Source organism: Platalea leucorodia (assembly GCF_965183815.1).
Source record: "Platalea leucorodia genome assembly, contig: HAP1_HAP1_SCAFFOLD_99, whole genome shotgun sequence".
Classification (NCBI taxonomy): Eukaryota; Metazoa; Chordata; class Aves; order Pelecaniformes; family Threskiornithidae; genus Platalea; species Platalea leucorodia.
In genome coordinates, this window is record NW_028121430.1 from 295014 (window position 1) to 307854 (window position 12841).

The 12841-nt window shown below is 50.6% G+C and overlaps 1 protein-coding gene and 1 pseudogene across 2 annotated transcripts; both read right to left on the reverse strand.

The window, feature by feature from the left end:
• Nucleotides 1–223: 223 nt before the first annotated feature.
• Nucleotides 224–1162, reverse strand: LOC309603464 (olfactory receptor 10AG1-like; annotated as a pseudogene). Its single transcript has one exon. The product of its transcript is annotated as an olfactory receptor 10AG1-like (transcript).
• A 10243-nt stretch (nt 1163–11405) lies between these two features.
• LOC309603461 (olfactory receptor 14C36-like) lies at nt 11406–12359 on the reverse strand (the record flags this gene model as incomplete). Its single annotated transcript, XM_082338307.1, has 1 exon — nt 11406–12359. One exon carries the CDS (start codon nt 12357–12359, stop codon nt 11406–11408), a length of 954 nt encoding a protein of 317 aa, XP_082194433.1.
• Between the last annotated feature and the right edge of the window lie 482 nt (nt 12360–12841).

Consider the following 12841-nt stretch of genomic DNA (forward strand, 5'->3'; position numbering starts at 1 on the left):
CACTCTTGAGGGGCACTGAAGGTGCTCTAGAGTACAAAGATATCATGGTGGGGCATGGCGTAACAGGAATGCCTCAGGAGACCTCTCCGCTTCTTGAGCAGGATGAAAGCCAGGCTGGACACATGGTTTTGTCTGAGCAAATATGGGATGCTTTGTTCAGGCAACCACATAACCCAGTGGGACTTTTGGTACTGCTTGGGACTATTTTACATCCTCGGTAGCATCACTTTGTCCATAGGAGTCTCCTCAAGGCAATTCTCACTTCCTTACTCCTCAGGCTATAGATGACAGGGTTAAACATGGGGGTCACAATTGTGTAAAACAGGGCAAGGTATTTGTCGGTGTCTACTGAATCCCTTGACCGTCACTTTAAGTAGACGACTGTGGCCGAGCCATAGAAGAGCGTCACCACCCCGAGGTGTGACGAGCAGGTGGAATAGGCTTTGTGTCTGCCCCGACCTGAAGGCATTTTCAGAATTGCCCTAATAATTTGAATGTAAGAAGTACCTATGAAGGAGAAGGGAAGGATTGCGAAGAGCAGGATGATGGTGTACAGCATCCCTTGGTTCCAGCACGTGTCTGCACAGGCCAGTTCCAGCAGAGGGGGGACATCGCAGAAAAAGTGATGGAGGTCATGGGATGCACAGAAGGGCAAAGTGAACACCTGGTAGGTCTGTCCTACTTGCACTGGTATGACAGCCACCCAGGACCCCACCACCAGTCTGATGCAGAGACCCCTGCTCATGACGAGGGTGTAGTGCAGGGGGTCACATATGGCTATGCAGCGGTCGTAGGCCATGGCAGCCAGGAGAAGGCATTCAATGCTGCCCAGCAAAACCAGGCAATACAGCTGGGCAGCACAGCCCAGGAAGGAGATCCTGCCATCCGCCCGCAGGAAACCCACCCGCATTTTTGGCAGAGTGACTGATGTGTAGCAGATCTCCAGGATGGACAAGTTCCTCAGGAAGAAATACATGGGGCTGTGGAGGCTTGAGTCCACCACCGTGATGAGTGCAATCAGGCTGTTCCCTGTGAGGAGCATGAGGTATATGACCAGGAATACTGTGAAGCACAGGCCCTGCAGGCCGGAGTGGTCAGAAAATCCCAGAAGAAAGAATCCGGATCCAACGGTGTGATTCTCCGAGCCTTTTCTTTGGGGCATTTTTCCTAGACAGAGCAATCCAAACAACAGGCTCTCAGAGGATGCTAATGGCTTGTCCACCATCCCACACACTTCAAGCCTAGAGAAAGCCTATGAACATCAGCGTACACGTGATTGCAGGATTAGGCGAGCTGGACCAAGATCTGCCTGAATGTTTGGAAATCTAACATGGTTTGCTTGCTGCAGGGGGAGGGTTAAAAAGAGGAAAGAACAGAATCCTTCAGCCTGAATGACTGGGATTTTTAATACGGGTAAAAGAAACTTGACTTTCTTTTTCAGAGTTGATTTTCTTAAACAGAATACCTGGTGAGAGATGAGAAAAAAAGAAAGAAAAAGGATAAATACTCACCCCTTTAAGAACAGTCTTGCTTACGTTCCTTGTCCAGATCTTGTAAGAGCTGCACTGAATGTAAGAACACAAAGAAGAAATAGGGTGAAAAGGAGGAAAGGGATGAAAAGGGGAAGACAAAGCAAGGCAAGGCCAGGCAAGGAGAGGCAATCAAAAGAAAGCGAGGCAAGGCCTGACTTGATTCTTAGATCTCAACGAGAGAGACTCATCCCAGCTCTCCTCACATGTAAGAGCTCATCCCCTGATGCCGTGTCCGCACACAAACATCTGGGAGACTATTTGAGACCTGAATCATTACTTTTTACATGGCGAAGGGTGAATCCCATCAGAAGTACAACAGACTTCTATCTGCCAATGAATCGAGTGACACTGATGCATCCAGGGGCATTTGAACAAGACGGATAAGCAGCAGTTTATACATAAATCTCAAGTTTTCAGGGTCCTAAAAGACATCTTTATGCAAGCAATCAAACTGCTTGATGCACTTTTCAGTTATGCAGAGAAGAAAGTGATTAAAATTTGGTGATCTCCTTATGATATCCAATTTTCCTGAGCAGGTCAGGCTTTTATAACTTCTGAATGAGCCCTGAATAATTCAGCATTCCTGAACTTGCTGCTCTGTCGCTTGGATTTCTGACAGCTTACAAATCCAGCCGAGGGCCCATTTGCTCTGCCCCCAACCCTGCAATGCTTCCCACTCCCCTGCAAGCCCTCACAGAAGCAGAGCGATGCTCTTGCTGCCTGGGGAACTGAGCCTTCCCTTGCCATTTCTCACCTTCCCAGAGCATAAAGACTTCGTGCTGGGCACACTTGAGGGATGGGAGCTACAAGCAAGCAGCGCTGCAAGAGCAGGTTGCTGCTTCTGCAGAAGAGACTCAGCTGAAGGATGTTTTATATTCTCAGCTTGACATGGGGAAAGAATACCCTCTTCCAGGCAGAGGACTGAGGATGCTGGCCATGTCTATCACTACCTCCCTTTGAGGAGTCTTCTTCAACTCGGGTGTACTAAGGATGAGAACAGCAGGTCAGAAAACATGTGATAAAAGCATTCAGACTAGCCAAGTGAAAAACACAGGGTGGTTTTCTCAAGAGAAAAACCCAAATTCACAAAAACACACGGTCCTAACGATGTGATCCTTTTCCCAAGGTGTTCCTGCCTTTTTCCTGTTTTTTCCATCTCATAGAGATGCCATTCAAAATTTCCAAGATAAAATTAGGGTTTGCATGAGTGAAAAGTCACCATGATTGTTTTCTAATCTACCTACTGTTTCGTATAAATGTACAGAAAAATAAAATACTTCTCTGATACCCACATTTATTTTAAATTAAGGCTTTCACTCAAAGCAACCATTTACCTGCAGGTTACCCACATACCAGCATTTCCTGCTTGTTTCAAAATGTCCTCAAACATACAGCCTGTTCTTTTTAACTCTCCGATGTCTCAGTGCTTCACAAGATCATGGGTGCAGCATGGTTCAGGCCAGCTTTGCTCATGGGAAACCGCCAGAGTACTTCTGAGATGGTGACTATCTCACGGGCGGCACTTTTCAAAGCTGAAGGAAGCCCATTTCCATGCCCAGCCAAGCTGGACAGATGCCTGCAGCTGCTTCTGGCGGTGTCTGTGCTGCCACACTATCTCAGCATTTCAGGGCATGCCAAAAGGGATTTACTGTTGCCAGGAGCCAAGAGGCAGGAACACCCTCCTCAGTCCATGGTGCTGCAGGAGGCAGTGGTGACCTCTTTTTCTCTCCGTCATTCCCCTCAAAACCACCTGGCCATGGCTCTCCGGACACGTCTCTGTCACTCTCACCTGGTGATAAGACAGTTAGTAAGCAGCCTCAGGAGAGAAGGTGGGGATGCTGGTGCTGCCACTGCTCCTCCCTGGACACCCACGGCACCAGGAACTATTTTAGAAAGACTGTCAGAATCACGGGCGCCAGCCTGACAAGCAACTTCCACCATAACTATAGGTCTTTAGAAAGAGAAAAACTGAGACATGAGGTTTAGCTGCTCAAAGGACAAGTGCTAAACTTGTGGGAGGAAAAACAAAAAATACAAAAAAGGCAAGCAGGGAAGCAGAACGTAAGCCTTTTCAGTCTGTGCTTAACTTCACTGTGCAGCAACAGAAAAGGCTTCTCTGTACCTCCACCTCTCTGGGTCCCAACCCGTGCCTGTGGCCCATGTTATCCTCAAGACGGAGGTGGCCCTGAGAGGTTGAACTCTGACTGCTTGTGGTGTCTGCATGCTGGTTCACATCCAGAAAGAGCCTGGAGAGGAAGCTTGGGTTTGGGACATCTGCATGGGAAGGAAAAAAGGACTGTGTCATGGCACTATGCTGCAGATCTCTGTATCTGTACAGAATAATTTGGCCCCAATGCCTCAGGAATGGTTGACTGAGTCTGACCTAGGTAGACTTGGTGGCTTTATAGCCAATAGCACAAATAACCCCTCCAGAGGAAAGGATCTCCCACCACTGTGTAAGGTAAATGCAGTCCCTGATTCCTTGCTCTGAAACCTGAGATGTGACTCAACAGCCTCCAGTCTGTCCTTTCGGGTTACCCAACAAAGTCAGGATTAAGGCAAGAAAATCATCTCCCACCAGGACCAAAGGACCCAATGGTCAGGAAGGCTATGAAGTGCTGTGGCTTGGACAAATCCAGGCACTGCAGGGTGCTTTCCTCCTGTCAGAGCTGTAGGATTGTAAATATGGAGAGAGACCGGGGTCAGCAGAGCTACTCCAGGAGAAATATCCCACCCAAAGCCTGGTTATCTACATACCTAAGCTCTGATTAGAGCTCAACAGACAAACAATGGATATGGTGTATGAGAAATACAAAATGGTTCACCTGACCTGAATCTGATTTGGGTGACACACGGTGGTGCCCACAGCCATGGTGCCTCCAGTTCATGAGGAAGCAGAGGGCAGCTGCTCATGCTGCCAGGCCTTGAACCAGCACTGACAGGATGATACCAGGATGCTCATCTGTCCATCCCATCTACCCAAATTATCTTTTCTTTCTAATGCTGTTACCATAGTCATCATTGCCTGAGACGATATTAAAGATGTCGTTACACAGGTGCTGTTGGCCTTGAAGATGCTTCAGGATACCTGTTAGGTTAGTCAGGGGTTGGGTTCAGGTTTGAGTTAGAATTAGAGTTAGGGTTAGGGTAAGAGTTATGGTTACACCTGGTTTAGAGTTAGACTTCAGGCTGTGGCTGATGTTCGTTTAGGGTTAGGTAAGGGTTAGAGTTAGAGTTGAGGTTTATGATTGGAGTAGTGGTAGGGCTAGTTTCGGGTAATGGGTAGGGTAAGGTTTAAGGTAAAAGGGTTAGTTCAGGGTTAGGTTAGGAAGCATTTGTCTTCCCAAGTTACCGTGAATGTTCCCCCTTCCTCCTTCTTTCCCCCAGCTTTTTTTTGCTGAACATGACATCACACGGTATGGGATATCCCTTCGGTCAGTTGGGGTCAGCTGTCCCAGCTCTGTGCCCTCCCAGCTTCTTGTGCGCCCCCAGCCTATTTGCTGGTGGGGTGGTGTGAGAGGCAGAAAAGGCCTTGACACTGTGGAGGCTCTGCTCAGCAATAGCTAAAACATCCCTGTGTGATCAACATTGTTTTGGTCACAAATCCAAAGCATGGCCCCATACGGCTGCTATGAAGAATCATAGAATCCTAGAACGCTTTGGGATGGAAGGGACCTTTAAAGGCCATCCAGTCCATCCCCCCTGCAATGGGCAGGGACATCTTCAATCAGATCAGGTTGCTCAGAGCCCCATCCAACCTGACCTTGAATGTTTCCAAGGATGGGGCATCTCCCACCTCTCTGGGCAACCTGTGCCAGTGTTTCACCACCCACACTGTAAAAAAGTTCTTCCTTATATCTAGTCTGAATCTACCCTCTTTTAGTTTAAAACCATCACCCCTTGTCCTATCGCTACAGGCCCTGCTAAAAAGTCTGTCCCCATCTTTCTTCTAAGCCCCCTTTAAGTTCTGAAAGGCCGCAATAAGGTCTCCCCACAGCCTTCTCTTCTCCAGGCTGAACAACCCCAGCTCTTTCAGCCTTCCCTCATAGCAGAGGTGTTCCAGCCCTTGGATCATTTCTGTGGCTCTCCTCTGGACCCGCTCCAACAGGTCCATGTCCTTCCTGTGCTGAGGACCCCAGAGCAGGACGCAGTGCTCCGGTGGGGTCTCACCAGAGCAGAGTAGAGGGGCAGAATCCCCTCCCTCGCCCTGCTGGCCACACTTCTTTTGATGCAGCCTGGGATACAGTGGGCTTTCTGGGCTGCGAGAGCACATTGCTGGCTCACATCCAGCTTTTCATCTGTCCGTACCCCCAAGGCCTTCTCCTCGGGGCTGCTCTCAATCCCTTCATCCCCCAGCCTATGCTGATACCAGGGATTGCCCTGACTCAGGTGCAGAACCTTGCACTTGTCCTTGTTGAACCTCGTAAGGTTCACACAGGCCCATCTCTCCAGCTTGTCCAGGTCCCTCTGGATGGCATCCTGTCCCTCAGGCGTGTTGACTGCACCACTCAGCTTGGTGTCATCTGCAAACTTGCAGATGGTGCACTTGATCTCGCTGTCTGTGTCATTGATGAAGACATTGAACAGCACTGGCCCCAGAACGGACCCCTGAGGGACACCACTCGTTACCGTTCTCCATCTGGACATCAAGCCATTGACCACTACCCTCTGGATGTGACCATCCAGCCAGTTCCTTATCCACTGAACAGTCCACCCATCAAATCCATATCCTTCCAATTTAGAGAGGAGGATATTGTGGGGGACCGTGTCAAAGGCCTTAGAGAAGTCCAGCTAGATGACAGCCGTAGCTCTTCCCTCATCCACTGATGTAGTTACTCCATCATAGAAGGCTAGTAGGTTGGTCAGGCAGGACTTGCCCTTGGTGAAGCTGTGCTGGCTGTCCCGAATCACCTCCCTGTCCTCCATGTGCCTTAGCATAGCGTCTAGGAGGAATCCCACAGCTCTTGCCGCAGTTTCCAAGCCTGTTCTGAGAAAGCTCCAGCTGCATCAGCTGCTCATGGCCTTGTCATGAAAAATATTGAACATTTCCATTGAGTGAGATCCCAAGTCAGAAGTTTGGTTTACATTCAGTTCACAGCCAAAGCACTCCATGGTCTTCATATATCTCATTTCATTTTCACTGGCCAGAAACTTCCTCATTTCAACATCTGACTCTTGCCTATTATTCTCCTGCCAAGCAATACCATGAGAAGACCGGTTTCACTTTCCTGAAAGCCTCCCCATGGGGACTGGCAGGTCACCATGAGGTTCCCAATGCCTTCCCTTCCGCACATTGAACAAGGCCCTTTCCTCCACTTTCTCCTCCCAGGCAAGTGCTCCAGCCCCTCAGCAGCTCGATGACTCTCCACTCAATTCCCTGCCACTTACCAACACCTCCCTTGCTGTGCTGGTGATCTCTGGCCAAGAGCCCAGCAGCCCCACAGGCGCTCCCTCCCTCCTCCCCTTCCCCAGTGGGGGCCCAAAAATGGACACGGTTGTGTGCAGGTGGTCTAAGGAGCGATGAGCAGGGGGAGACAATCACTGCCCTCGCTCTTTTGGTGAGACTCCAGGACTCTGCTGGCTGCCTTGGCTACCAGGTCGCGCTGCTGGGTCATGTTTTGCCTTCTGTCCCCCACCACCACCAGGGCCTTTTCCACAGAGCTGCTCCCCAGCCAGGCCTCCCCAGGCCCTGCAACTGCAGGCTGTTAGGCTGTGGTCCGTCTTCTATCTCCTGAAGTTCCTGACACGACAGTCCTTCTGCCTGCACGTTTGCCCTGAATGGCATCCCTAGGGCACAGCAATGGTCCTCCCAATTTAGTGCCATCCACAGACGTGGTGACAGTTGCCTCCTCCGGGTCATGGATACAGGTGTTAAACTGCACAGGGCTCAGGAGAGGCCCCTGTGCTGCCCCACAATGCCCCAGTATGGCCCACTGGCCTCCAGGTAGGCTATGACCCCTTCTCCACTGCTCTCTCAGCCTCATCCTCCAACTGGTGTTTCACCCATCTGTTTGTTGACCCATCCAGACTGTAATGGCCCAATGTGGGTACCAGGATATAGCGGGAGACCATGCCAAAAGCCTTGCTGGAGTGGAGGTAAAGGACACCCACTGTTCTCCCCTCGTGCATAAAAGCAGTTCCTTCATCAGGAAGGCCATCAGGTTGGTGAGGCAGGATTTACCCTTGGCTAATCCATGCTGACTGCATTTGGACACCTTCTGCTCTTTGAGGTGCCCAGCAATGTCCCCCAAGAGCACTCATGGGAAGGCTCACTCCTCCCCCAAGTGAGCTTGTACAGCCTGGCGTTCCTGGGGCTGCACTTTTGGCCTCTTTCAACGATGGCTGCAACATTGGCTTGTCCTCACTCCCAAGAGACCTCTACCAATCCTGTGACCTTTCAAAAGGGCTATTCCAATGAAATATCGATCTTCCAGTGTCACTTCATTACCACTATTCTACCTGTTATATAGTGTATTTAATTGAAGTTAAAATTAAATTTAATTTATTAAAATAAATTAATATTATTTTTATTAATTTAATTTTTATCTTTCATATGTTTTCACCTCTCTTGATAGAAGAACCGTTTCTAACATCATCTTTTCACAGGCACACTGCCTAGACAAAGGCCCTTTCCCTTATCCTTCAGTTTTTTCCTCCCCTTACTCTTTGTTCACTCAGATTCCTCTCACCCATCCAGTTGCTGCTTTGACATCAGGGACTTAAAAGTTTGCCTCTCTTTCAGCAGTCTAATTGTCTCCTTAGCCAACTCTTTAATTATGTTTATATCTCTCTTCTTTGGATCTACCTACCTGAAATAGTTCTCCTAAGATTATCCCCTGTAGAAAGGCAACCTCATTAGAGGCAGCTTGGACTTAGCAGATGCTTGCAGAGTCGGTTTTCTTTATGGAACTTGACCATGCTTGACATTTCCTTTGCTTGCAAATAGGAAAAACCCTTCTGTGCCTGTGTGCAGCCAGGTCTCTAAGGAGAGCAGGGGGGAGATGGTGCAAAGGAGCTGTACCATCCAGCTGCAGAGATCAGTGGAGAAGTCTGCTGTAAGGAAAGGTCCCAGGTGGGCAAGGAGAGAAATGGTGGGGTTGGGGAGGTGAGGTGGGAGGTTGTCAGAGCTCAAGGGACAGCTTCTCCTACCAGTCGAGACCTCCTGAGGAGACACCCTGCAGCAATATCTATTGGAGAATGCTGGAGTGGAGGTAAAGGACACCCATCTCACTTCCTCACCCTGCTCTCACCCTGCTGTTTCCGTACATTCACCGACGGCTGTCCACCCTTCACACTCTGTTCCTTGAAACACAAGGAGATGGACTGACCTCATACTCCTTCTGGAGGACTTCATGTACCACAACACTACCCTCGGAGTGACATTTCTTCCTCTTCATGTCCAGTCCCCACCATCCAAGCTGTACTGTGTGTAACTGTTTCTCTCTCCTGCTCTTCCCTACATCCAAGGAAAGTTCCAGCATCTGGGAAACCACCCTTCTAAACAGGCATCCAAACCCACCAGCCTTCTTGCAGCCCTTCACCTGAACAGACAGAAGTAACCTCACCCCTTGTGAGGCTGCAAGCCTTTCTGCTTCTCGGATAGACAAGACAGAGCTGTGTGCCTGCTGCTGTCCCATCCTGTACTCAGGCAGAAGAGACAGGACAGCCAAAATACAAGCCCCCTTCCTGCACTGAGCCTAGGTCCTTCGGCAGAGGGGGTCTCACAGCCAATGTGCCAACCAGGTGCCTTCTGCTGGCCTGTCAGAGACACCGGCAGAGGTGAGTTTAGAATCACATATCCCAGCCATGAGTCAAGGGCTGACCTATCGGCTGTTTCAGGAAGAAGTGACCTCACAGTGCCTTTCCCAGACACATTCCTGCGGTTGGCCTCTCACCTCCAGAGGCAGAAGTGACCTCACAGCCCCCTTCACAGCCATTGGCTTCCTAATGGATTATGAGTTCCCGAGACACATTTGACCACATGATACCGTATCCAGCCATCACCCTTCCGCAGCAGATATATATGTACGTGAGCAGGTAAAACTAAGCTTGTTTCGTCATGTTTATCTAATAGAGTTCCTACCAACAGTTTCAGTGGAGAAACGTTCCTCAGAGGAACTGCTGTATTTATATCGGTCCATTTTATGCCTCTACTTTTGCCTCTCTGTTTCTCCTTCTTCCTCTGTCTCTTCTGTCTTCAAAAAGCCCTCCAAGGAAAAGAGTCATTGAATCCTGGAATAACTCAGCTTGGAAGAGACCCCTGAACATCACCTTGTCCAGCTATCCTGCTCAAGGCAGGGTGAACCAGATGAGGTTGTGGAACGGGTCTGCCCAGTTTGGCATCATCCACAAAGGAGATGAAAAGGCACTCCGGCACATTATCCAGGCAGTTAATGGAGACAGTCAACAGTGTTGGCCCCAGCGCTTGCACTGAGGGATGCCACTGGGAAGTGGCCACCAGGAGGACTCTACCACTGCTGACATTTGGGCTGGATCCACCAGCCACCTTCCTACCCACTACATCACCCCCTTCTTCAATCCAGATATCACCAATCTGGCTATAAAGAGACTATGGGAAACCATGTCAAAACCCTTGCTAAGGTCCAGGATCAAAACATCCCCTTCTTTCCCCTACCCACACAGGTTCGCCAATGCCTTTCTTGTCCTTCAAGTACCTGGAAATGGCTGCAGCAGTATTTGGCCCATCCCATTCCCAGGGACTGAGGTGATGTTGTCTGCCTATTCCAAGGACCCCAGAACCTCTCTGATGGCTCTGGCACCTTTGAGGGCACAATCCAGAAAGGGTAACGAGACCAGACAGGAGCATTTGCAATGAGCCTGTCCGAGGCGGGGGAGATGAATCTCCCTGGGCCAGTGGGGTTTGTTCCTGGAGTCACACACAGAAAGAGCAGGGCCCTGTGAGGTGCCCATATCTGAGCTGGCCTCATGCACTCCTCCTACACACAGGGGTGTTCAGAGGCACGAGTCCTTCCCTTGCACGTGCGGAGGCAGGGCACTGCAGCAGGAATAATGGCTCTCTGGCCTCCTGTTGCCACTGCCAGGGGCTGGGAGACACCTCAGCCCTGCGCTGTATCGCCCTGCTCTGCACCTGTCTGAGATGCCCCTCGTCATGAGGAATGGACACAGGGACCTCGGTTCACAGAAGCACATCCCAGTGCTGCATTCAGGTGCTTTCCCAGGGGACATTACTCTCCAAGTGAAGTGACCTGGAGGCACTGTCTGTCCCACAGGCCTTCACGGCACCTCTAGGAACAGCTGATGGCATTTGGGCTCCCTCAGGTTCATCTCCCCACACACACACGGTGTGCATGCTTCAGTCTCCTCTGTGCAATGCAAACATGGAAGTCTGACCTACTCCTTTGGTGTCCTTCCATGGAGGGACAAAGAACCTCCCTGAGTTGGAGTGAGAGGCCAGTGCTGGGAATGGTGGTTGCAAGGGGCTGGTCTGTGGCCATTGCCCTGGGGCACCTTGCCCAGGGTGTCAGGCAAACACGGGCACAGACCAGACCCTGCTCTGCTGGTCCTTCCAGTCTGTCCCTGGAGGCCTGGCTGTGCGAGGGACACTGCTGTGTGCCCCAGCCCTGCACACTCACACGCTTCACTTGTTCACTGGTGTTTGCCTCACCAGGGCACTGTCTTGAGCTTGTTCTTGAGAGAATCTTTGGAAGAAGACCTAAGCCTCCATGCACTGCCCTGAGGACATCACCTTTCTTTTTCGAAATGCTGTTCTGGAGGCCAGCTCTGTCACAGAAGTGCCCATTGCCTGTCCCTGCCTGCGGTCACAGGACTACCAGAACAATAACAAAAAATACAGAAGACAGGCTGTGCCTGCAGTGAGTTACGTTATAACAGCTATGAAGACAATGGGCAGTTTATTGCTCCAGAAACACATCTGGTTATCAGTTTCCACACTGCACCCTTGAGCTGCTGGTTCCTCATGCTGTAGATGAGGGGGTTCACTGCAGGAGGCACCACCGAGTACAACACTGCCACCACCAGATCTAGGGATGGAGAGGAGATGGAGGGGGGCTTCAGGTAGGTAAATATGACAGTACTGAGAAAGAGGGAGACCACGGCCAGGTGAGGGAGGCACGTGGAAAAGGCTTTGTGGCGTCCCTGCTCAGAGGGGATCCTCAGCACGGCCCTGAAGATCTGCACATAAAACAGCACAATGAAAACAAAACACCCAAAGCCCACAAAGACACTAACCACAAGAAGCCCAGCCTCCCTGAGGTAGGCATCTGAGCAGGAGAGCTTGAGGATGTGGGGGATTTCACAGAAGAACTGGTCCACAGCATTGCCTTGGCAGAGGGGGAGGGAAAATGTATTGGCCGTGTGCAGTGCAGCATAGAAGAAACAACTGCCCCAGGCAGCTGCTGCCATGTGGACACAAGCTCTGCTGCCCAGGAGGGTCCCGTAGTGCAGGGGTTTGCAGATGGCCACGTAGCGGTCGTAGGCCATGATGGTGAGAAGACAGTACTCTGCTGAAATGAAAAAGACAAACAGAAAGAGCTGGGCAGCACAACCCAAGAAGGAGATGTCCCTGGTGTCCCAGAGAGAATTGGCCATGGATTTGGGAACAGTGGTGGAGATGGAGCCCAGGTCAAGAACAGAAAGGTTGAGGAGGAAGAAGTACATGGGGGTGTGGAGGCGGTGGTTGCAGGCTACGGTGGTGATGATGAGGCTGTTGCCCAGGAGGGCAGCCAGGTAGATGCCCAGGAAGAGCCAGAAGTGCAAGAGCTGCAGCTTCCGTGTTTCTGTGAATGCCAGGAGGAGAAACTGGGTGATGGAGCTGTTGTTGGACATCTGCTGCTTCTGGGCATGGGGCACTGTTATAGGAGAAAAAGACAGTGACAAGTTAAGGGAGATGTCTCTGAGCAAAATCAAAGCCATTTCCAATAGACCGTGCCCCTGCACACACAGACACCCATTTCTTTCTCTAGGAGAGCTTCCTTCAGCTCTGTGGCTGGAGCTCAGGTTCGTGCTATCCAAGTGTGCAATGAAGAGCAGAGCCTCTGCCCATGGGCTCTTGATAAGCCAGCGCTACTCTGCAGAAGCGGGGAGGGGCAGGCACCAGTCCTGGTGTTCAACTTTGTCAGGTGAAAACAACGCAGAAGGGCCTGTCAGCATTGCCCACAGACCCACAGGTGAGATGAAAGCTGGGACACTTGTTCCCATGGACACAAATGCATGAAAGCACCCACAAAATCAGTGTGTGACTCTGGAGCTGAAACTCCACCTCCCCAGAGAGCCTGGCAGCAAGAACAAGATAACAATAGCAATAACAC